The sequence below is a fragment of the Rhinolophus ferrumequinum genome, chromosome 13 (genome assembly GCF_004115265.2).
Source record: "Rhinolophus ferrumequinum isolate MPI-CBG mRhiFer1 chromosome 13, mRhiFer1_v1.p, whole genome shotgun sequence".
NCBI classification, from domain to species: domain Eukaryota; kingdom Metazoa; phylum Chordata; class Mammalia; order Chiroptera; family Rhinolophidae; genus Rhinolophus; species Rhinolophus ferrumequinum.
The window spans coordinates 27,580,193-27,606,770 of record NC_046296.1 but is presented as its reverse complement, the minus strand read 5'-3'; the positions used below and the strand labels follow the sequence as shown (position 1 = coordinate 27,606,770).

At 36.2% G+C, this 26,578-nt stretch overlaps 1 protein-coding gene across 2 annotated transcripts in view; it reads right to left on the bottom strand.

Annotated features, from left to right (window-relative positions):
* Positions 1 to 26,330, bottom strand: part of XPO1 (exportin 1) — a 43,038-nt gene extending 16,708 nt beyond the window's left edge. The window contains exons 1-4 of one of the 2 annotated variants that reach the window (XM_033124824.1): positions 25,555 to 26,330; positions 22,105 to 22,236; positions 17,555 to 17,656; positions 14,067 to 14,139 (exon numbers count right to left, since the gene is read on the bottom strand). In XM_033124824.1, coding sequence (XP_032980715.1) covers positions 14,067 to 14,139; positions 17,555 to 17,656; positions 22,105 to 22,230 — 301 coding nt within the window. In that variant the 5' untranslated portion in view covers positions 22,231 to 22,236; positions 25,555 to 26,330. Of the gene's footprint in view, positions 1 to 14,066; positions 14,140 to 16,404; positions 16,602 to 17,554; positions 17,657 to 22,104; positions 22,237 to 25,554 lie in introns of those variants that run through there. The other variant, XM_033124825.1, reaches the window with a different exon arrangement.
* Positions 26,331 to 26,578: the final 248 nt, after the last annotated feature.

The window sequence follows — 26,578 nt, the reverse complement described above, 5'->3', positions numbered from 1 at the left end:
TCAACAAGGGATTTGCAGAGAAATTTATCTATAAGAATTAGCAGAAAATACAGCCAACTTGAAGGCAACAAAATACTTATTTGATTGTAAAACTACCTCAATAACCTTCATAAGCTAAAGTATTAAATTCACTCTTTTACCTACAGCTCCCCTTCACTGGTACTTGAAAATAGTTTTTTTACAATGTGGTGAAACCGGCCATTTCCTTTAATGTTCCAAATAAAAACATTTTAAAAAGCACTAGTTATGAAAATAACTTTCCTAATTGTGGAAAAAATTTATTAGTACAATAAAGCTAAATATGATGAACTATCAATGGAAAATGTTAAATATTCATCGTGTAGTAATAGATGTTTAAAAACATTTGACAGCCATTTTAAAATTTCTTAACTGATTGTTAATACACAGCACATACAATCTAATGAAAACTATGCCATTTAACATTTTTAAAAGTTGGTTCTCCATTAAGCAAAGACACAATACTAACTACTGTGTACAAGACCCACCAATGAATGTTACAACAAAAGGGCAAATCTTCAGGACAAATGGGATATCCGCATAGTCTTAAATTATTTCCCTGAGATTATTTACCACTTTCAAAGTGAAAAATAGTTAATTTTGTAAATAGAAAGCCAACAGGCACCACCATAACCAAATGGTAAAGGTTAACATGTGAACAACTAAACATACTGATATTATGTACCCGCTGGTTTGATGGACAGAGGACAAAATATCACCTGTCTGTATTCTTGCTAAAAAAATGTGGAGCCTCAAATTTAATCATGAGAAAATAACAGACAAACCTCAAATGGAAATACACGATGCAAAATAACTGAACAGAACTCAAGTGTCAAAGGTATATCAAACAGGAATTAAGAACTGTCACAGATTAAGAATGAAGAGACGCACTAAATGAACTGTAGAACAGAAAAGGGACATTAGAGAGAAAACTTGTGAAATTTGAATTAAGTCCATAGTTCAATTAATAGTACGGAACTAGTATTAATTTTCTTGTTTTGATCATTTTATTATGGTTGCATAATTTGTTAGTATTAGGATAAACTAAAAGGTGTGCGTGCATTCTGTACCTTTTTGGGCAACATTTGTATCGTATAAAATTATTTCAAAATATTAAGAGGCTTTGTGAACACACAAAATAAATGGGTTGAGTTTTAATGAGGTGATTTTAAATAATGGAACAATTAGGGGAACCAAATTTATTTTAAAATGAGAGCTAAATTATACCATTTCGGGTAACCCACAACAACCTCATGTGTTCGTAATATCCATTAGATCTAAAGGAAACATAAATCTGGTATCACTGAATTTTCTGTTCTTTACACATAAGTTACTATCATTAAGGCCCTAAAAAAATAAAGGACAATTCTAAAATAAATAAATAAGTAAGCATCCCTCTGAAACTCTTAATACAAGCAACACAAATTTTAAAACAAAAATAAAAATACAGCCTATTCTGATTAAATGACTGACAGTACCATGTAGTAGAGATTCAGTAGTTTTCTTCTAAATCTGTCATAAGGAACAGACAATGTCCAGATGCCTCTCTTTGGAATATGTATGATTTGGAGGCTTTCCTCAGCCTCAGGGAATACAAAACAGGATCAAACAGATCCTTCAATTTTTCTGTTACCAATGGAATCATTAATTATCTTCACCCTCCTTTCAGAGGCTTCTAAAATTCACTGTAGATGGAGCAAAGGGTAAAAGACGAAAAGAGGATAAAAGTAAAATAGTAAAAAAACCCGGAAGGTACCTGCAAACAGTCTCAATTTAATGTCACTCTACCAAGATCAGTATTTCTATCTCTTCAAAAGATTTGAACTATATATCAACACCACCTTTTGGATAAACTGCTGTCCTTTGAATGTTTGTCTAAAATCTCCTACTGTTAGGTACCAGAGCTTATCTGATCAAATACCCTAACTTCTTCCCCAAATTCCTTTCTGTGGTTTACCCAAAACTTAAAAAAAGCAATTAAGAATAGCTTTACAATTGTGAACTATATCTTAAAAAGAAAACAATACAGTGGTACCTCGGTTTTCGAACGTAATCTGTTCCGGAAGACTGTTCAAGTTCTGAAACGTTCGAAAACCGAGACACAGTTTCCCCATAGAAAGTAATGCAAAAAGGATTAATCTGTTCCAGACCTTTAAAATCAACCCCTAAAACTGAAAATTTAGCATGAATTTTACAATCTAATGATACCATAGATCCATAAAATTTACGACATTCATAAATGGAAATGTTCGTCAATGGAGACGTTCGAAAACCAAGGTACTACTATAAAAACAATGGTATCGTGCATATCAAGGTAGAAAAGTCATGTTTACAAGTAGCAGAAAAGGCTTGGCTTCTGAGATTTAAAAGAAATCATCTGAGATTTAACAGAAAATGACATATTCCCAGTATCTTATTCTTTGTGCCCAAGAAATCAGTGTCCATCAGTTGCATACGTGACATTTATGTAAAACAAATTTCTTAAGGTACCTCTTTAATGACCCCTTAGTCAGTAAAATCAGTATTAATCTAAAATTATCTGCTTCCAATTATGTGTATGTGAAATGTAAAGTGAAAGTGTATGTGAAGAATCTGGGATATTCATTCCTATATCTTTCTAAACTCCTCCTTGGGAAACAGGATAATCTGATGTTTATTAAATAAAAATAATCAAGAACATTTTACTAACGAGTTCTCATTAGTTTCGTCTTTGTGACCAGTACATTTTTTTTTAAACTTTTATTTAAATGTGTTTTTCCAGGACCCATCAGCTCCAAGTCAAGCAGGTGTTTCTCACAGTGGCCCACGTGGGGATCTAATCGGTAACCTTGTTAAGAGCACCATGGCCTAACCAACTGAGCTAACTGGCAGCCCCCCCTGCAATTATGTTTTAATATGTTTACTACATCATCAAGTTTTTCAAAGGATTCATAAAATAATTTAGCATATTTATATCCATAGGCCAGTCTATTCTCTCAATACACAAAAAATTCACCCCCAAAGTTTTGAAACTAAGCCCTCAAATTACTTACTGAAAAGTGTTACTTTATTAAAAAAGAACAGCCATGTATTTCTACAAAACAAGATACACTAGTATAAAAACGCCTTACTAATCAGAAGGCATCTTATGACATGTAAATTTTTCCAAATCCAAGAGTTTATGTATGCATGTTTTATAATCCAACCCTATTTTCTCAATGTCAAGAAAATGTCATTGACAGTCTCACTTTTAAAAATAGAGCAATGTCAAATACTGTGTTTCCCCGAAAATAAGACCTAGCCGGACAATCAGCTCTAATATGTCCTTTGGAGGAAAAATATAAGACCCAGTCTTATATAATGTTAAGACCATGTCTTATATTAATTTTTGCTCCAAAATACACATTAGAGCTGATTGTCCGGATAGGTCTTATTTTCAGGGAAACACGGTAATCAATATAAACTTAACAGTGGACAGTAATCAACTTCAGCTAGCTAAAACGGTGAGATTTAAGTAAATCCTACCCTGACCTAGAAGTTAACACATCATGTTGCAAGTTATTTACACAGCAATATTAATGATCTCACCCCAGCAACATCTTTCAAATATTGAATATTTAATAAGGTAAGACATGCATTACTGAACCCTATTTTCATAAAGAGAATTCATGAAAACCCTTTAAAATGAGAACTTACTAAGACTGACTACAACATACTAATGGTGACGTATTCCCATGGAAGCAAAAGTCCTACTTTCAAAATTTAAACTATAATAGTTGTACATTATCATTGTACCTAGTAATAGATTGCCGTGCAGTAAGTTTTCAACCACATATAGGAGTATTCCTAGTAAAAGAAAACTGCACTCCTGGTCAAGATGTAGGAGTAGGTAAACACTGTGCTTGTCTCCTTTCACGACACCACATCGAAATTACCACTGAACTACAGAATAACCATCACTGAGAACTGCCTTTAGTCTAGGTGAACAGAAGTCCTATAACTAAAGATATAAAAGAGCCACATCAAGACTGGTAGGAGGAGCAGAGACATTGAAAGGGCTGGTCCCACACCCGTTAACAATCTCAGCTGTAGAGGATCCCCTCTTCACGTGCCCTCCCAAAGAGCAAAGGGGTCCTTGCTCTTTGGGAGGGCAAGCCCAGGATTCCAGTGCTGGAGAGAGAAGTCCCCATAACTTCTGGCTGTGAAAACCAGCAGAGATTGTGGCTGAGTGAGACAAAGGGATGCTGGAGTCCTGGACACTCCTCTTAAAGGGCCCCAGCATGGAATTACTGACTGACTCTCTGAGCACCAGCGCTGGGGCAGCAGCTCAAAAGGCACCAGAGACATACAGGGAGGAATCGAGTTATCTGGCTTCAGGGTCAGGGCTGGAAGGGCAACTTCCAGACATAAGTGGAAGACGCCACTGTTCCTTTGTTCAGCCCTCCTCATTCCCAGTGTGCTCAGGCAGGCGGCCTCCCTGAGTCTCCATCAACCTGGCTAATATAGATTGCCTGCCTGGCCCTGGTGATTCCGAGACCCCACTCTCCCACCCAACCTGTGGACCCACCCAAGCTGTGCTTCCTTCCATTGGCTTTTCCATACAAATGGCCTCTCTTGGCTCATGCTGCGGACTTTCCTAAAATCTCTCAAAGGTTCACAAATTCAAACCAACAGCATATGGGTCTCAGTTCACAGTTTATCCTCTCCCAGGCACCTCCAAGCCCAGTATAGGTGAAATGTATCTGTGGAACGCTTTGTGTCTTATGACAAGTGGCCCCAGGCAGGGCACAGGCTGTGGCTGAACCTGGCCTGGGCAGGGCCCCTCCCAAACGACATGCCCAAAGGGGAAACTGGGCAGGCACCAGAGTCCTGACTAAAACAAATCCTGCTCTATGGGGTCAGCCCCTGCACAACAGCTCCTCCACTGTAGGCACAGCCAGTCCAGTCTGAAGGTCAATCCCTCCCACTGATGTGCAAACACCAACCAAGCCTCAACTACTTCAGGTGGGCATATGTAACCCACTCAAGGGACACACCTGGAGCACCTGGCTCAGGTAACCAGGAACATTGTGCCACTGGGCCCCACAGGATACCTACTACGTAAGGCCACTCTACTTATACCCGGAGACACAGCAGCCCTACCCAATACATAGAAAGAAACACAGGGAGGCAACCAACATGGGGGACAAAGAAACATGTTCCAAATGAAAGAACAGAGCAAAGCTCCAGAAAAAGAACTAAACAAAATGGAGACAAGCAATCTAACAAACGCAGAATTCAAAACACTAGTTATAAGGATGCTCAATGATCTCTGGGAGAACTTTAACAAAGAGCTAGGAAACATAAAAATGGAGATAGAAAATATAAAGAAGAACCAGTAGAAACGAATACAATATAACTGAAATAATAAACACTACATTAGAGGGAATCAAAAGATTAGATTAAGCAGAGGAAAAATCAGCGATTAGGAAGATAAGGTAACAGAAAACACCCAATCAGAATCCAAAAAAACAACAAGGATTGTGTAAGAAGTCTCTGGGATAACATCAAGCAAACCAACATTCACTGGGGTATCAGAAGGAGAAGAAAGCAAGGTATTAAAAACCTATCCGAAAAAATAATGACAGAAAACTTCCCTAACCTGACAAAGGAAACAGACATACAAGCCCAGGAAGTAGAGTTCCAAACAAGATGAACCCAAAGAGGCCCACACCAAGATACATAATTAAAACGCCCAAGTTTGTTAAAGATAGACTCTTAAAAGCAGCAAGAGAAAAGCAGTTAGTTACCTACCAGGGTTCTCCCATAGACTGCCAGCACATTTCTCAACAGAAACTTTGCAAGACTGAAAGGACTGGCAGGAAATATTCAAAGTACAAAAACCAAGGACCTACAACAGAGATTACTCTACCCAGCAAAGCTATCATTTAGAATGGAAGGACAGATAAAGAGCTTCCCAGACAAGAACAAGCTAAAGGAGTTCATCACCACCAAACCAGTACTACAAGAAATGTTAAAGGAACAAAGATAAAAAACGAGAGTAATAAAATGACAGTAACTACGTATCTATCAACAATTACTTTAAATGTAACTGTAAATGATCCGATCCAAAGATATAGAATGGTTGAGTGGATAAGAAAACAAGGCCCTTATATATGCTGCCTACAGGAGACTCTTCAGATTGAAAGACACACACAGACCGAAAGCAAAGGGATGGAAAAAGGTATTTCATGAAAATGGAAAACAAAAAAAAAAATCTGGAGTAGCAATAATTATAACAGACAAATAGACTTTAAAATGAAGGCTATAACAAGAGACAAAGAAGAACCCAGTAATCCTACCTCTAGGTCTTTATCCCAAGAAACCCAAAACACTACTTCAAAGGGACATGTGCATCCATATACTCTTTGCATCATTATTTACAATAGTCAAGATGTGAAGGCAACCTGGGTGTCCATCAATGGATGAATAAAGAGGTGGTACATGTATTCAATAGAACATTACGCAGCCATAAAAAAGAATGAAATCTTGTCATCTGCAACAAAATGAATAGACCAAGAGGGTACTGTGATAAGTTGAGTAAGTCAGACAGAGAAAGACAAATGCCATTTAATTTCACTTATGTGGAATCTAAAGAACAAAATAAACAAAACAGAAACAAACTCATAAATACAGAGAACATTTTGATCGTTGCCAGATGGGAGGGGGGGTGTTGCGGGGATGTGTGGAAAAGGTGAAGGGATTAAGAAGTACAAATGGGTAGTTACAAAATAGTCATGGGGATAAAGTATCGCATGAGGAATATATAATCAATAATATTACAACTATGCATGGTATCAGATGGGTCCTTAATTTATCAGGTTGATCACTTCGTTAAGTCACATGAATGTCTAATCACTATGTTGTACACCTGAAATATAATACTGAATGTCAACTCAAACTGAAAAATAAGTTATTAAAGAGAAAACTGTACTCATAAACAAATATGTGAATAAAACAGTTGCATATTTAGATTACTCTCGGCCACAGTGGCTAATTTTCATATACCTGAAAATGGGAAGCCTTAATACATTATTACAAAACTAAAACTACAAACAGGCAAATTGAGTTCAATCCAGTTTCAACTATTGTGCAATACTTCAAGTATCCAATCAATTTCACTTTATGTATTTATTAGCTGTAAAAATGCAAATTTGATATATCCCTCCATCAAAGCCATGTATAAATGAAAGTTAAGGCTCTTTTCCTGTGTCATACATTTATTACAAACGTGTGTCTATTTAAACCATCAACACTGATCATCAGAAAGACAGTCACCAAAATATAGTGCTCTATAATACCTGTCCTCTTTCCCTTACTGGCCAAAGAAATCCAGAATATTGTTCCTACTTATCACTCAATGAAATACTTGTGAGAACAAACAGCAAATAGCTAAAACCAATTCAAAAGCAGGAGTACTTAACCTAGGGCTCCCACAGATAGGCTAGAATCAGATTTTAACTTACTGCTTATATGTTTAGCAATTTCATGAGGAATGGACCTATAAGAACCTTCATCATTTTAAAAAGGTTTTATGGCCTCAGACAGACACTGAATAAGAACTCTAAAACACATGTATAAAATAAAATGTTATGTTTATAACATCTTCCTAATAGCCAAAAGGTGAAAACAGCCCGAATGTCCACCCATAAGTGAATGGAAAAATAAAATGTAGTGTACATGTGTATACATATATATAAAACATACATACATATACACACACATATATAAAATGGAATATGTATCCAGCTTTTAAAAGGAATACAATTCTGACATATGACAATATGGATGAACCTTGGAAACATATGCTAAGTAAAATAAACGAGACACAAAAACAAATACGGCATGACTGCTCGTGTGTTACCTAGAATAGGCAAATTCAGACACACAGAATGAGTAATAGTGGTTAACAAGGACCGGGGAGAATGTGTGACAGAGTGCTAATGTTAAGTGGGTAGTTTCAATTTGAGGTGATGAAAAATTCTGGAGATGCATAGTGATGATGGTTGCACAATGTTGTAAATGTACTTAACACTAAATTATATACTTCAAATGGTAAATATTGTTATGTATATTTTATCACAATTTTACTTTATTAAAGGTTTAATATTTCCTGTAACAAAACAACAAAAAAAATCAATTTTATTAAAATCCACCCTCCTTTAATAAAAGTCTGTCTTAAAGTGGTTCCTGTCTCCCACTGCTTTGTGGATGCAAGCAAATATTAGGCATTGTTAGGTCTCAAGTAAAGACCTCTTATGAAAGGTCCACATAATTGGGGAATTTGGAGGGACCAAAGTGTTACCTATACCAGAAGTGGTAGGAAATTACTTTCTATCAATTATGTATGATACTGAAATAGAACATTTGAAAAAACTGCCTTGTTTTGCAAGATATAAAATATATATTTAATCAGTATTAACTATCTTCCTTTTATTATCCCTTCATGGTGCAAAACTGGGAAAAAATACAAATAGGAGCACCCACCGGTCAAATCTGAGATTAGACTGATGTTTCATACAGTACATTCTATGGGAGAAAAAAGGGACTTTCTCGTGAATTTGCTTTAGATACAAGGGCTTGAGAGCCCAAAACCTTAAATTTTCTTTTCAAAATCACCAAAAAAGGAAACTACTACCATCTATGTTCAATAGCGAGTAACATTATCAACTTACAATAATACACATACAAATAGCTGATGTGAAAGAATGCTCAGCATCATTAGTCATTAGAGAAATGCAAATTAAAACCATAAGCCAGAAGTAACACTGACCATTCCAAGTTTCAGTGAGGATGTAAAGCATATTCATATACTGGTAGTGAGAAAATTATACAACCATTTGGAAAACATTGGAGAGCAGTTAAACATACAACTACCATATGATGCAGCCATTCTACTCCTAGCTAATCAAGTGGGTGACAGGAAGTGGGGGGGGACAGGTTGGGGAGGAGAGGGTATTCACATAAATGAAAATCCTGATTATAGTGGTGGGTATATGCGTAAGTCAAAACTTATCAAATTGTACACTTCAACATATGCAGTTTATTATGTATGTCAAATATACCTCAATAAAAATTTAAAAAAAAAAAGGAAATGCAATTTCTAAAAGCCAATATTGCTTAAAGGCAACATACTGAACATGTGATCTTCAATACAATGGGAGATTTTAAGCATGGGAGTGACCCAATTATTTGTTTCTAAAATATGCTAAATCCTTTCTAGTGACTGTAATACAAGGAATACACAACAGTTGGGCATTCAAGGAGCCCAGTTAGGAAGCTACTGCAGAACTTTTTTCAAGATAACTTGAAACTAGTATATGGTTATTTGGTGAAGTGGAGGTATTTTTGTGGGAGAAAAAATAACTGCCAACATACATGCTGTGTTTATTCATACTGAGCACCTAGAAGTACAGAGGGCCTTAGGTACATTACACAGCTTATATCATATCTCAATAACCTTGCAAGACAGTGAAGATTCAAAGAGGTAAAGTAACTTATGCAAGATCACGTAATAAACGCACCATTTGCCTCATTCCAAAAGAACTGTATAAAACCTTATGGGTAAAATCAGCTTTGGTCTTTCAACTTCCTAAATTATAACACAGAACTGCATAACTCAGAAACTTTAATTGTCCAACTACCTTTAAGCAACCAAATTCCAAAATGTCCAATTATGACTTGATCACTTTGGACTATTTTATCAATTCATCATTCCTCTTTCCAATGTCAGCAAATTCATTATCTCATGAAATCATCTATAAACCATATGTCCTCATAGAGTAAAACATGATCCTTTGGTTTAAATGTAAAAAAGATACCCTTATATAGATAATCTTGTTTTTCAGGGAGAAATAAAGGAGTCTTTTAGTGTCTTCCTTCCTCCTTCTTTACAGTTTGAACTCTCTAAATCATATACAGAAGTTATTTTTACAAAGGGAGGGGGATTACTTGGATAATGAAAGTTAATGTGCAGCCAAGATAGAGATTCAACACCATTGACAGTCGTTCTGTACATTTAATTAAAGTGACTAGCAAACACTCCCTATCTGGAAACTACTCTATTTCACATATTAAAATATCTCCATCTTTCTTAAGTCAAAAATATTTAGCCTTTGACCTATAACTCTCCTATGCAAATATTCACTTCAAAACTTAACCTCAGATATCAATTACATATACATACATAATTTATTAATGCAATATTGACAAAGTCATTAGGCCCTTAAAGTAATGAAGTAAATTGGGGAACACTAACTCAATAATAAGCAATTCATTAATAATAATATATACTGACAAATATATACCAAGCTATAAGGATCCAATAAAGACATTCTCTGATCCCTGACACCATTAAGCTAACATTTTGGAGGATAGGACAGTGAGAAAAACAATGACAGCCAAGTGTGATAAATGTTATAGTGGGGAGTGGGAAAAACTCCAAAGAAATATTTTTCTGGCCTAAAGCAAAAATGATAAAAACCAGAGCAATGTAGTAAATTTTGTGTATTATTATGAAGTTATATCTCCCTTGATAATTTTTTAATTAAAATCTGTTAATAAAATGTATTGAAAAATGTCCTTACATGGTTAATTAGTCTCTATGTCTTCTGCTCATTGAAATTGTATTCGTCAGTGATTCATTGGTACAGGATATACTATGGGAACACAAAGCAAGAGGCATCTAACCCAGTCTAGAACTGTCAAGCGTTTTTCCTGACAAAGTGCTACAGAAAAATGCTATTACCCTAAAAGGACATGTGAAAATTAACATATGCTTATAGACAAGAAACTGACATCAGGTAATAGAATTGTTACATTGGGAAAAAAATGTAGAAAACTCATTTTGGCTTGCTGTTTGTACAGCCAAACCTATATTCCTTTAAAAATACAACAAGCATTGCAATTTGTGTGAATGAGCTTATCTAACTAAAGCACCCAAACTGATCATCATGCCTTTCTTTTAGCACATGCAGCACTCATTACATATATACCCAATTTAATGCTCACATATTATTTTTACATACATGGTTTATCTTCCTACCCATAGAACTTTTGATGTAAGGATATATTTATATAGTCTTAATACCTAACAGTGCTTTGTATGAAGCATACACAGAATATATGCTCCAGATAAATAAATATATATGCTAAGGAAGTTGGACAAATAATAACAAACAAGTGGCAATGACGGCTCTAAAAGTCATGACAATCAGAGACACAATATTTTGGGGATTGTACTAATTCATTTCTAATACTAAAGTTACTTAAACATGTAGGAAAATTAATATTCAGAAACGTTAATTTCTTGAAATACAAAATCTTAAGATTGGAGATGTTTCCCAGTATTGACAATGTTAAAAAGAATAAGATTAATATAGTATTGAATTTATCTTCCAATGTTTTACAAATGAGATCAATTACCTTAAAAACAAGAGTCATTAAATCCATCATGCAAAGTTGCTGTTGCATATCTAAATCTAGGGTTCATTAATATTCTCTGCGAGCCATTGTGCATGCTTTTCCAACAAGCATCTAAAAGAGCCTAGAAGTTACGCCACACTTTTTCCCCTGTGCCAAGTCTTCACTGACAATGGCGACCACATGTGGGTGATAGAGTAATTTCAGGTACTTTTAGAAAGTTTACACCCCACTTAATCTGTGTTGTTTTTTTTTGAGGGCACAGCCCATGTGGGGATTGAACCAGCCACCTTGGTGTTTTCAGCATGATGCTCCAACCAACTGAGCTAACCGCCCCTATACCCCACTTAACCTTTAACACTTGTGTTGAAGGGAGAAAGGAGATTCTAGTAATGTTTTTTTTAATAAACACTACTTGCAGAGAAACAATGAAGTTATCTCACCAATACAGAATGAGAACACACAAATTAAACAATTCTCCTACGTCAGGCTGAATAATCACTACTCCTTTCCCCTCCACATTTTCAAACAAGATGACAGACTTTCAAAAGTAACCAGTCTTCGGCCCGGTGGCTCAGACAGTTGGAGCTCCATGCTCCTAACTCTGAAGGCTGTCGGTTCAATTCCCACATGGGCCAGTGGGCTCTCAACCACAAGGTTGCCGGTTCAACTCGACTCCTGCAAGGGATGGTGGGCTGTGCCCCCTGCAACTAGCAATGGCAACTGGACCTGGAGCTGAGCTGCACCCTCCACAACTAAGATTGAAAGAACAACAACTTGACTTGGAAAAAGTCATGGAAGTACACGCTATTCCCCAATAAAGTCCTGTTTCCCTGCCCCGATAAAATCTTAAAAAAAAAAAAAAAAGTAAACAGTCTGATGTCCCCGGAATATTGTATATTGGATACTTACATATTGATATATGGGAGTTCTTGTAACTGATAAAAACCAAAACACACCACTCCCATTTATGTAGAAAGCTAAAAATGTCAAACCTTAAGGGAAATCTTTAGCCTCTAATTTTTTTCAGTAACAAATACAACCATGACTTTGATAAACTAGCATAATTTTAAATCATTTAATTTTAAAGCTGGAAAAGGTCGTTCAAGATCATCTAGTACAATCCCTGTGTTACAAAGCAGAGAGGTCTAGGTATTTAGAAATAAAAGGACTTAAATTATGCTGAAGTATAAAAGCAAACAGCTTTTTTTTGGTATGGTAAGCCATGGCCGAAGATAAATTTGCCACTCAAACCACACGTATAAAACAACAGAAGTGAAGGAACAGGACTGCACTGAAGGTCCCTTAAGAGAGATGAAGTAGTACGAAGAAGGGTCTATTTGGGCCACACAAACCAAAACTTTAGTTTTTAGTTTCTGAGGTCACAGAACATGATCTAAATGGTTTCAACCCAAAATAAAACATCTAAAAAAATAGGAACCTCTTTAGGCTGCATTATTTCCTCCTGCACTATCATTCTTAATTTTTGGTTTATAGTATATTAAGAATATTGTTGGGGCAGCTGGTTAGCTCAGTTGAGTGTGGTGCTCACAACAAACACCAAGGTTGCCGGTTCGATCCCCCATTTGGGCCACTGTGAGCTGCACCCTCCACAACTAGATTGAAACAACTACTTGACTTGGAGCTGATGGGTCCTGGAAAAACGCTTAAAATAAATTAAAAAAAAAAAAAAGAATATTGTCATTAAAACTTCTTATTCACCTCTAAACATACTAGAAAAATGTAAATCCAGGTCAGTATCCACCATAAAGATAACATGAGGAAGCAGGTGAAAGACAACATCTTGAAGATCAAAAGTCAAAGAAAGGGGACATATTTTAATAGAAGAAAATGCCACATTGTGCGTGCTTTGGCAGCACATAACGAAAATGCCACCAAAAATAGAATACCCTACATTATAAAGTCCAGACTTCTATTTATGTATTTTTCAAAGACAAACAAGTGATATAAAGTAGGTAATAAAGGCAGTATGTGAAGAATGATAACTGCAAATAATTCCAAGAGGCTAACCTTGCCCCAGATTTCTTAAACCATGATATGACTACTTTTACTGGAATAGTACAAAGGGGAAAGTCAAATATTAATACCAGGCATCACCACATATTCATTTTCTCATCTTTCCTTATTTTAGATGTCAACCTCTTATAAGGCATACCCATAATGTCAAAAGGTAAAGTCCTGTGATTTTTAAAACTTGTTTTTTCCTTTCCTCTTTTAAATTTGTGTCTTTATTCCATGTGTTACAATATTCATTACTTGTCAGTTATTGTCTGGTGAACTTAAAACAATGTGCAAGAGCACATAGTCAAATTTCATTTTACTTCAGACATTGTCCAGAATAACTATGAATTGATACACATTTTTCACCACGGTATTTATTATAAAAAATTTGACCCATCTGGTCTCCTCTTTCGCCCAAAGGATAACCTTATAAACAACCTCCCTTGCCACATGATGAAATCGGTGATCTCCATCGGAGCAAAATAAACTACTAGATTCAATACACCCACCATGCAAATACTCAACTATAATAAAAATGCCAGGATAGTAACATTCTGAATTTACAATTCTTTAAAACATTTTCCTACCTTCACACTGGTTCCTTGGAAGAATCTTCCACCTTGTTTTTATCACATTTTCCAAAATTTGTAGTCCATAATACTGAAAATTGGAGAATAGAAGCATGTGAATATATCGTTATTAAGACTGACAACTCTCAGGATTCACAAATGGACAGACATTCACACATTTACATCTAAAGTTTCAAAAACATTATGCTACCAAGTTTAATTACATATATTAAACAAGGATCTATTCACCCATATACTGAGTTTTCATGCATTTTCCTCATTTTATTGTTTATTACTCTATTTAATGTCCTGCTGTTTATACATGCTCACACCAGGAGGAAGAACCAAATAAAAAGCCCTTTAGCAGCCAAATGGGCTTATCTGAAGAAGGAAAAGTAGCAGCCAGATATGAATTCACAGCATAAATGACTGCTCATAGGCTCACGTACTTTAACACGACCAGGCTCCTAAGAATTTAGCAGCTTGGATGCTCTTAAGCTTCCTACCATCCTCTAGGAGTTGTAAGCTCTTGGCCAAGCATTAAAATATTGTCACAGATACTTTATATAGAAAGTGTTTACAAACATCACTGGTGTGTTACTAAAGGAGCAGCAAGACACCCAATGGGTTTAATTTTAAATTTTAACCCCACCCTTATAGTTGCTATTTCTACTAATTTAAAGATAAACTTTTGTGCACAGTCAAAATAATACACAAATGCATGTTGCAATCTGTTATCTACCTTTCAGGTATTCCTTCCTGAATATAAAAGTTGTAACTAAAAATGTAAGCAAGTTAATAAATACAGATACCACTTTGACGGCATTTTGTCCCTCCTGCTGATTACTCACTCTAAATAGTCAACAGTGTTGAAAATAATTTATAATGCTACTGGAGTTGAAACCGAAAATTACTACCATGACCAATTAGTGTGGATAGACAGGAGGAAAAAAAGGGACAAAATTTGTGGTATGTCTCAACTGGGTTGAATTAGGGAAGAATAAGCTACAATACCCGAAAGGTAAACTCATTCACATATAGACATACAACCTCAGATTGCAAGTTTTGGCTGAGAATAAGAGTTCATCTTTAAAATGGTTAGTCATCACACAATAAAATAGGAGCATTAGTATTTCAACCAAAGGGATCATATGAATGCTCATTTTATCCAAAGCACAATATAGACTGTCCCAAACTACATTGTGCTCAAACAATAAATGTTTTTGCTGTTTTCTTTCATTTTAACATTTCATGCTTGTCAGGAAAATTTCGCCATTTCAACTCAAATCCTATATTTGCAGAACATTCTTTAAAAAGACTTCCACAATAAAAACAAAGCCAAAGCAAAATTCTGAAAATACAAATTTGATGCCATTAAAGGGTTTCATAACCAGCAGTAAATAGTGAAGCTTTCTATCCTATTCACGTACACCTCTCTAGATCTATGCCTCAGAAAAATGTAAATAAAAGAAAAAAGGAAGTTTCTGATTGACTGAAATTCTAAATTAACTTTAAAAAAGATACCACCCTAAAAACTTTAATTTTATAGGCATGAAATCAGACTGTCAAGAGTTTTAAGGAAGTCAAAACAACGTACTTTGGAATATACCCTCTTGCTAATTCTCAACTAATCAAAATCCACAGTATACCAGTAAGAATAGTTTTACTGATAGCATTACCATATTTAGCCAATTTTTTCAGTTTACACTTACTAATTGAATACCCTCCTTCCTTTGTCGTTACATTTATTTACTTCATGTGTAACACTTTGTTACCTAAATTACCTACTTATTAACCTCTAATCCTTTCTCCAACTGTAAAAAGGTAGCGTAAGTTTGCAGAAGATACAATTCATATTTGCCTCTTTCTGCCAAAGAGGCTGAAGCAGTAAGCCCAATAAAAGCTTTGCGCAAGTTAGGTTAAAGTAATACACAGATCACCATCATAATATCCTAAAACCCAATCTCTCCTAGACATTAAGACTACACATGAAGAGAAATCACATTTCTTTTAAAAAGAGTATTTTGATTCAAAACTCTGAAGCGAAAGCCAAATCTGAAGGCCAATCATAAATGACTACTTATAAATAATCCAAACATCATTCTAAAGAATTACTTTTCTGCTTTGTATCTCAGAAGTTAAGAAATCCACTGCTGAGTTATGAAGATGAGGGACAGATAACAGCAAAGACTAAATGAAAAAATAAATGCATGAAATGATCCCTATGGTAGAAATTTCTACTGAGCCCTTAGAAATACTTATTTTATGCATTGAATTCCCCTTTCCCCTCCCACCGCCCATGAAACAAAAACAATTGATGAACAGAATTCAGTTAAAGGGAATCAAAAGGGTAGACCTTGTGGAGGCCTGCCGTCAAAGCCTAGCTGTGTCAGTTGCACAGGAAGACACCCCTTTTCTTCCTATTACAAGCAATCAACATAATGGAACATTATGATTAATATCAGGTAGTGTTAACATCTTTAAAGAAAAAAAAATGATTGCATAAAAGCCAAATGTCATAGTGCATAAATTTAGCACCAAATCATTTGTAATTTATGTAAATGGAAGAATTCTTTACCTGTTGCTTTCTTTCTGTTCCTCTAATCATCTCATTTTTCACAAGACAAATTTGAGTTTTTAAAAATACTGTTGATAAATCAACTTAAACATTAGTAATGTCTGTCAGTATAAAAAGCAAAATTTACCAGGCAAGCAAACAGGCAAACACTGTTATGTTACTTAAGGTTAGCACTTTGAGGAAGTTCTGTATTTTTGCCCTAAAATTTACAAGATGTCAAAACTAATTAATATTTTAAAACTGTTAATTAACACAGTCTGATTTCAGAAACACGTGAACATGGCTATTTTCTGTTTTAACACAATATACACCAAGTGGAAACCTTGTATGTATTAAACAGAATGCCATGCATGATATTTTATTACTTTAAGGCAGTTTAAAGAGAAGTGTGAATCATCAAGCCTAAAACAGTCAAAACACATTTTGATCAACCCTTCTGTTCAAACTTAAGAAAAAAGGACCCAAATTATAACATTTTCAATTGCAAATAAAAACTGAGTGCCGTCCCATTAAAAGCATCGGTACCAGAGTAGGGTTTTACGCTGCCCATATAACTTGGTGTTGGAGGTGCCTAGCCTGTATTATATTGATTACTTGCCCAAAATAATTCCTCTGATGTTGTTGCATCTCTGAATAACATTCAGAATTTATGCTACTTAGATCTGTATACATATTCTAAAAACAAAACAAAACAAAACAAAAACAAAAAAAGCCTTGCATACTAGTCCCGATTACAAAACTTCATTCATAATTCTTAGGACTATTTGCAAGAATTAATTCTATGTTTAAGGCTAAATTTTGAAATAAGTTAACAATATTAAATGATTTGAGATAACAAATGCTAATACTAAAAATGAGATACCTTCCTCAAAGTTTATGTCTGGAAGAAAGGAAGAAATAATGGATTTTAAAACCACCACTTGCTTACTTTCGTGTTCATATTCTGTGAAAATTCCAAAATTGTGTCGACTCTTGTCCACGCATCAGGATGCTCCTTTAAATGAGTCAGTACTTCTTGAGCCATTCTTTGCTAAAATATTATACAAGAAGAATTTTAAGCTCACTTGTTCTTTTTAATCATTAAAATGGTATTGAGCAAGGCACAAATCCTAAAAGGACGGTGATTTCTAACTTTTAGAAATACTCAAGAAATAATTAGTCTTTATAGAAATAAAAATATTGTTGCTATCACTCTTAAACTTCAATTAAAGCCAGAAATATGTATTCCTTTGAAACAAAAGGTTTTTTTGGTACTCTCAAAACTGAACTCAAATTCAATCAATGCTAACAAAATAACAATGATCTACTCTGACATAAACGAATTCTCAGCACTTACAATCAACCAAAACTATAACAGAAAAACCCATCTCTTTAGAGATAAATTATGTAATGGTATACTCTGCTTTTCAAGAGTCACCAAGATTATCTCCAGCAAAATTTATCTATAAAAATGTATTTTATGGGAAGACAAAGATAAACTAGGTCTAAGTAAGACTCAAATACATATATATATATATATATATATATATAGAGAGAGAGAGAGAGAGAGAGAGAGAGAGAACATTAAGGCCTTCAACCTTTTTAAAATGGTCTCTTAACATTTTTCTGTTCTCTGAACGTCCTAATTTCATAAATTAAATCTTAGCTTATTTTCACAATGTTCCTTTTTTGCTTCTAAAAATGTAAACCCAGAAATAATATTACTTATGTAGTTATCTCCTAGAATTAACACATTAATGTTGTGTTGTACTGGTGTCTGTTTTTCTTTTAAATATAAAAGATTTAAAACTTAAGTCACCTTTTATCCCTTTCTCCAGTGTCATTTCTTTCCTTTCTTCCTTCTTTAGAGATACTCACTTTCATGAATTTGTTCTTTTCCTGTCCATATTTTCAGAGCATGTGTATGAATTTCATAAACAATACAGTTGTCTAGTCACTGAATTTTATATAAACAGTATACTATAGAAACCCTTCTGCCATTTGCTCTTTTCGTTTGAGTTTTCGCCCTCACCTTTACTCAGGTATGATCGAAAATGGAGTTTTAAAGACCTAGCCATGTTGGCATTTATCTGACACTTATAGTTTTTTTAACCATTAGTTTTTCATATGACATAAACATATTTTAACAAAAGCTGTTAATTCTCTTGATATATTTTTCAAGCAACAGCTTGATCTTTTTTTCACCTTCAAAAGCTACTTTGTTGCTCAACTGGATCCTCCCTAATTATCTTTTACCCTTTTCGATCACCTGTTGTAAGCAAAAAGTTTGGTTTTAAATTACCCTTCTACTAGACAATTTACTTGATCAAGGATTTAATCCTACGGTTATAAATAAGAAACATCAAAAAGGGGGAAGAGAAGCATTCTTATTTCAACCATCTCTGACACAGATACCTCATAATCTTTAATTGGGCTTTTATTCCAACTTACAAAAAAAAAATCATATTCCTACTTTGGCTTTGTTGAGAATTCTTTCCCTCGGGTAGTAGTTATAATATCACATTCATGATTTTCCCCATTAATCAACCATCAATAAATATATATGCTTATTGTTTTAAACACAACATTTGAGAAATACACACCCACTAAGTTAGATAGTGGTTCTGTACCCTGACAACACCACCAGAACCACCATGGAATTTGACAGAAAAATCAGCTGCCTTGGTTTCCCCTGAGGGTCTGGGGTTAGAGCTAGAGTGGTAAGCTCATAAAATACAATTTGTGAGTGTGTGTGTTTGATTTCATTTCATTAAGGGACTGATAGCTTAAGGGGCAATAATCATGTTACATAATAACTGACAAAAGGCAGAATAGTGTTGCAAGTTATTTAGGACCAAACCACATTTTAGCAGTGTTTTGATTCTCTCCTTGAGAATATAACTAGATATTCTTTTCTAACTAGACACAGACTTGCACATAAAATAGTAACAAATATCAAGATGGGTGTATCAAAAATCCATGCCTAATAAAATCATTAGGCAAGATATTACTCAGATCTTTTGAAGTGATGAGGATTCTACACATAAATGAGTACTTCCCACACTATCACCATTTGTTTCAATCTCTGCATAAATCATGTTCTTTCCTTTTAGTCGTCCTTATAGTTGTAATTTTACTCTAAAAGATACTTCTAGTATTTGCATTCTAGTGACTTGATTTCGCCCTAATCCCACTATCCTTACATAATATTCTTTTAACTTAAAACTCCAGGAGAGGTTTAAAAGACACAAAAGGAAACGTTAGAGGGAGAAGAAATATCTGGCATCTCCCTGTGTTACTAACTGAATGGTGGAAGTATTCTAGTTGCTAAGCAATAGATTAAAAGAGGTAAAGACACTTAATACAATACTGGAGAAAACACCCAACTCTTCCATATCTTTTTTCCCTGGCTGCCTATTTGGCTGGCTAAAAATAGAAAAAATGCTTATTAACAGAAGATAGTCCTAAAGGTTTAGTGCTAAACATCTTACTTTTACCACCTAGGTAAAAAGTTCTGCCTAGGTAAAAGTTCTAACACCTAGGTAAAAGTTTTGCCTATAGATTTTTAAAGCCACCATTTTAATAATTTCATCCCCTCTAAAATTATGCAGTCCTTTTTTAAAAGTTAATCTATATCTGAGTTTAAAAGTTTAATTAGCATAATTTCTCATTGCCATTTTTTGCACATATTTTATAAGATTAGGGAAAAAACACCATGTTTTAAAAGTTTCATCACAAATGCTAACTCTTCTTCATTATACTTCCAAAAGTACTCATTAAACAGAATCCTTCTAAGTATTAGGTACCATAACAGGTGCTTTACAAAATCCTCCAATCTCTTGCAAGATGAGTAACACTTTTTAGATGAGACTCTAGAACAATGACTAGAAAATTTACTGGAATAAAATTAAGCCATCTAACACTAAAAACGTGTTTTCCACTACAACTTTCTACTTCTTATTCAAAGTAAGACCCCCAAAGAGGTGGTTATGAAAAATAGACCAAACTAGAATTATAAAGCCATGAGTTTTAGAAAAGGGGTTCTTACCTGACTTTAAGCTCTAAGCCTGTTTCTTTATCTATACTATAACAAGTATCAGTTTACTGATTTTCTTTAAGCAATTAATTTGTCACATGAGAGATCTAGAAATAAAATCCTTACTTTTTTGGGAATGTAAATTTTGCCTTTATACTTTTCCAAATCCACTTTTACAAAAAGTCAAATTTAAAACAAATCATTAAATCTCAATACTGTGAAACATTACTTAAAGCAGTATTACTACAACATATTTTTCATTGTAAAAATTACTGCTACTTCTCAGTTATAAGCCTAGAACAACACTGGTCTCTTCATTTATTCATCATGCTTATTGATGTTGTGAATCAGTTAAAAAAAAAGCACGATTAAACAGCAGTAACTAAATGATGTGAAAAAATTAAATGCCCATCTTCCTAATTGGCTACAGATTTGTGCTTCTAATATATTCAAAGTTAAGCCCAACTTTATACTTCATGCATTTCAACCTTTCATACTTTCTTCCAAAGCTGCTGCTTTCCATACATCCATGTTAGAGTGAAAATGAAGCTTAAAACTTCAGTGCTGCATGCATAACACAAGGAAACTACATGGTATGTGTAATAAATACAAATGGAGTAACTTTTTCAGGAATGCCTTTGGAGAAAATATTGATTAACTGCCCTTAGGACTATAAAACTGGACTAACAAGCTTTATAAACATCACCACAGAGTGATTTTCTCCACTCATACAACTTTCATGGCCCCTTTTCATTTAAAATGCTCTTCATTAAAAAAGCTTTTTTATCCAACAGAAATGAAACTTTTACTCATTTAAAATTATTTATGCGATTAGCTCACACGGTGAAGATTCAAGATCGCCCAGTTTCTTCTTGTAACATACACATTTTTTAAATATACAAACATTCCTGTCTCATCTATCTTTCAATTGGGTGTTAAAAAAACTCAAAACCTTACAATGATGAAACATGGATCATGTGTAAGATAATTCCCTACATTAACAGCACCACTTTTACAAAGTGCAAAAAATCAAATGTAAAGACCTTTGGTATTGTTAGATTTCTAAAACAAGTTTACTTTTTTTAAATTACAAATTACTTTTGTAATTTATGTAATTTAAATGTTTCAAAGACATAAAATTATATTAACTCCAAACATTAACTATATATATGGTACATACAACCTTTAATATCTACAAAACAATACAATGGGCTCTTTTATTAAATGGGTAAACGTTTCTTAAGAAAACAAGTATACGAATAATATTCTGAAATATCCCATTCTAACTATGTCAAAGTATAACGAAATTTCTTTCTCCAGATCATTTCTCATTACAGTTAATATATAATTCCAATTTAACACAAACTATGGAATACTTTTTCAAAGGTGATAATTTAAAATTGTATTCAAAGTCCAACAACTCTGTTACACTGCAATGTTATAGTTTTGATCAGCTACTTTACCTGGGCTCCTTCTCCATGGTATAAGCAATTCACCACATTGTCTAAAAGGTTGATATCCAGTTTTTGGCTGAAATCAAGCAGCTGACGAGCTGCATGGTCTGCTAACATTGTCATAATTGCTGGCATAGATTACTGAAAATAAAGAAAAAAAATTTAAGGTGTCTATGAAGTTTTGATATTATCAGTCAAAAACATTCTTTATTTTACTTCCACCATATTCACATAAATATTTTAAAGATTATTTTAGAGACTTTACCTAAACACTGGGATAGTAAAAGTAAATAAAAGCTGAAGTTACTGAGCTACTCTACAACCACATTACGGTAGCTATTAGGGTCCACTCAACTTTTCTAGGCCCCATAAAAATCATACTGTTCTACTAAAATTTATATAAAGTTACCCCTAACCTGTTTTTCAAATGAATCTATTAGAAATTTATGGCCCTAAAAATTGACACAGTTCAGTCTTGATCTCAAACTTCTAAGCACAGATAAAGTTCAAGTGGACATGTGTGTTTTTTTTCCTTCATAAGTAAGGTATTCTAGTTCAGTAAAAAAAAAAAAGGTCACTTCCCCTCCTTTTGTGTTACCTTAATTTTTAATATATGCTAAAAACGCAGGAAGATGCTAAAAATTAAACACAGCACACAAGTATTGCTATTGTATATATCAATGATCAGCAGGAATCACAAATCTTAAATTTGGTACCCTTAACTTAACCTCTGCAGAACTTAAGTTTCTACACTCCATTTAATTAAACTATCTACAAGGTAAATTTGGTTCTTTCAAACCTCAATTTGGGGATTAAAATTAAAAGCGTACAAATTCCTTGAATACATGGAAGATATATGCTAATACCTCAAACAAGATTTTTATTTTTTAATTTCCAGATATTCATTGGCAAAGTAAAAACTGTAAAAGCTTGCCAACTATTTTTCCAAATAAAAAATTCTATCACAACAGAAAAATGAGCCTTTTCACTTCAAATAACGTACTGGCTAAAACCTACTAGTTCACATGCAATGTTAGCGTTTTAAGAGGATTCCACTCCAAGATTCTGGCACACATTCTCTTTTTTGTTGCCTAGGATTATCAAAAATTTCTTTGCCTTTTTCTTCAAATCCAGTGTCACTGAAGTCTGGCTAAATCAGTACTCTTTTACCCTTCTTCTGGTCAAAATGTCTTTAACGACTCACAATTTTGCATACAACTACAAAAGACTCAGGACACTCTGAAAGCCATGCGTGAAACCTCACGTTAAGAAACCTTGGTTTACTGTATTTAGACCCAACAAGGTCAGATGGTCATCGCCTGGTGTCCCCCTCTTAACAACCTTCCAAGATCAGGAAGTCGGTGTCTGATTTGATTCCATTATGTTTGGACAAACTAGCTTGATTGGAAGATGTTATTTCTTAGCTATTTTATAGCAGTTTAAAAATGTTAATAATGGCAGCAATTTCAATTTTAACCCACGTTTCATTTAACGATATCAGTTACAACAAATTATTAGTTGAAAAAACGAGTCAGTTAAGTTAGACATAAGTTAGACAATGTAAAAACACGAGAAATTAAGAGTTGAAGGATTTTTTATTCCTAAGTCTTTTGATCCATTGACAGTAAAACTGATGATTTCAAAAACTTTTATAGCAGTTATGAAACGTGTTTTAATACACAATATTAGCATACACAACAAAAATCTTTGATCTAAATACTAACCATATAAAAAAGGAAATATATTCCAAATAAATGTGTCCTCCCTTCAAGTGCCAATTTTAAAAGAGCAGAACAGCCTTAAAAGTTGAGGTTGAACAGCAATGTCCACAAAGCACCAAAATCTACATATCAAGTGTTTTTTTTAATTAAAAACTAGACGAACTTTTCTCCCATTTAACCCTATCATAATTTAGTAGCCAAAACAAAAAAGTAACGTGCTCTAAAAGTTTCATTTTCGAGTACACTGTCCTTGGAGTTCTTCCAGCTAAATTCTTGCTAAAAACTCAGATGTAGAATAGAAACTTGTGTTAAACACATTAGAGTTTGCCATCCTTAGAACTAGCGGCTATCTTCGAAATGACCTACCTATTCTTGAACTGTACGTAGTACAGAAATGGCGGCTTTCTGTTCAATGCCAAGCACACTTAGTCCCCCAAATCAGCTTCCCAACTATTTTTTCCACTAACTTCAGTATCCCACACGCTTAAGATATACAATCAGGCAGATAGCAAACAGGCATAGCGGGAGAGGGAAAAACCACAACACAGCTTTTTATTCTTTGCGACACTCAATCCTAAAATCCACTCACTGGATAGTATACGTTATCCAGCAACGTGGTGACTCTACAAGTGACTACCAAAATACCTTCACTGCCACTTCCAACAGAATAGGCAGACAGCTACACACTGCCAGCTCACATCCAAAAACAGTAAAATCATAACCGTCGCTTAATGATAACTACATAGTAAGTCAAAAAAACAAGTCGCTACAAGGACAGAGACTGCTACTTGGGTGTGTGGGCAATTGCTTGCTCCATTCAGTAGAAACACACCTCACTAAGGCCCGCCCTCCCCTCGCTCCCACCCGAAGCGATTTGCAGCACTTCTAACTATAGCATACCCGAGCACGCACTCACCCCGCCCATACTCGGAGGAGGCAAACACCAGGCGCACCAAGTTCACCGCCCCATTCTCTATGCAGCATGGCCTCTGCGTGATCAGAGGAGCTCGGGGCTGGACAAATCTTTAATGCTTCCTCTACTACACCACTTCCTCCCACCCACGCCAAACTCAGAGACATCGGAATGAAGGAGAATCAGGGCATCGTCCACTCTACAACACCAGCAGTAAATGATTCGATCACAACACACTCAAGCCCCCGAAAACAAACTGGGACACGGAACCCATTTACAGATCCCTAAAAAATCAACTAACCTTTCCTACTTTAATCCTACCCTGCAAAAAACTAGAAAGATTTTTGAGTTTCCTTGCAAGAGGAGCAGGGACTCGGCAGCCCCTCCCTCCCTCGATCCCAAGCTCTCCACCGAGCGGCCACGTGATGCAGGCGGACGTTTCAATGCTGCTGCACTAAATATTTCTGGAAACTTCCACTCCTAATAATTTACAGAGATGTTCCTGAAATCACCCCAACTTCTCCCTATCCCCTTGGGCTGGGGAAGCCCTTCCACCCCCGCGTGGGGGCCCTGCTTCACTATCACGCTCTTCGCCTTCCTCCACCGCCACCCTCACACACGAATGACCCAGCAAGCGCTCCCCTCCCGCGGCCGCCTCCATCCCCCAGTGGCAGAAGCGGCTCCATTCAATCGCAGGCTCCGCTGTGGGCCCGCCGCCGCCTCCTGGGCTCGCCTCCCGCGGCCGCCGCCGCGCCCCACGCCGGCCTCCTCCCGCCCCGCCGTGCCGCCGCCCGACCCTCGGCCCCGAAGACACAGTCGACTTACCCAGAGATTGAACCAACTGCTTCTTCCTTCCTTGTCGGGGGATTAGGGCGAGGGAAGGCAGGGAGAGGGGAGAGGGGAGGAAATCAAGGTGGGTTTCACAGTTTTCCCACCTTAAAAAAGGAAATTAAAAAAAAAGGATAAGGGCAAAAAAAGCTCAACAATATTTACTATTTCAGGGACACCTCCCCCCGAAACACACCCACCCGCCCCCCCAAAAAAGAAGGGAAATTAATCTGAGAAATAAATGCTCCCGCCTGGCTAGGGAGTAAGGAAAGGGGGAGGGGAACGGGGTCAAGTCCCAAAGATTCAGCCCCAGGGAGACCCTCCAGCCACAGGCGGCAGCAGAAGCGGCAGGAGTAGGGGGTGTAGAGTCCACACGGTCGGGGGACGCTCTGCTGCCAGTTGCAGTCCGACTCCCCCTACCAAAATACGGCTCCCTCTCTCACGCGGCTCCGGCGCTGGGCCCCCCCCACCCCGGCTCGCCTAAACTTTCCCCCCTTCTCCTGCTCCTCAGCGACTGGTGGTTCCCCCCTCCCCCTCTGGGTGGTTGCACGGACTGCAGCAGCAAAGACTGGAACAGGCACCGCCGCCGGGGCTGTAGCTACTGTTGCTCTTGCTGATGCTGTAGCTCCCGCTGCTCCTGCCGCGGCCGCTGCAGCCGCTTCTCCCCCTCCTCCTAGTGCCTCAAACTCGGAACCGGTTGAAACCGGTTCAGACTGGGAGATTCCATCTCGGTTGAGTTTTCAGCCCATGGCGCCGCGGAGCGTTTGGAACCTGGGCCTCCGCCCCCAGCCCGACCGCCCATTGGCCGGTTCCAGCCACAGCCGCGCCATCAGCCTACCTCTAACTGGCCAGATCCCCCGTCAATCCCACCTCAAGTCTCCACACGAGCCCGCCGCTTCGGCCCCCGCCTCTTTCCAGCAGCGATTTGCCCGCAGAGTGGGGGAGGGGAAGTGGGGCGGGTCGAAGAGGAGCAAGGAGAGGGGTGGAGGAGGAGGAGGTGGGACGAAGAGCTGAGCCCAGC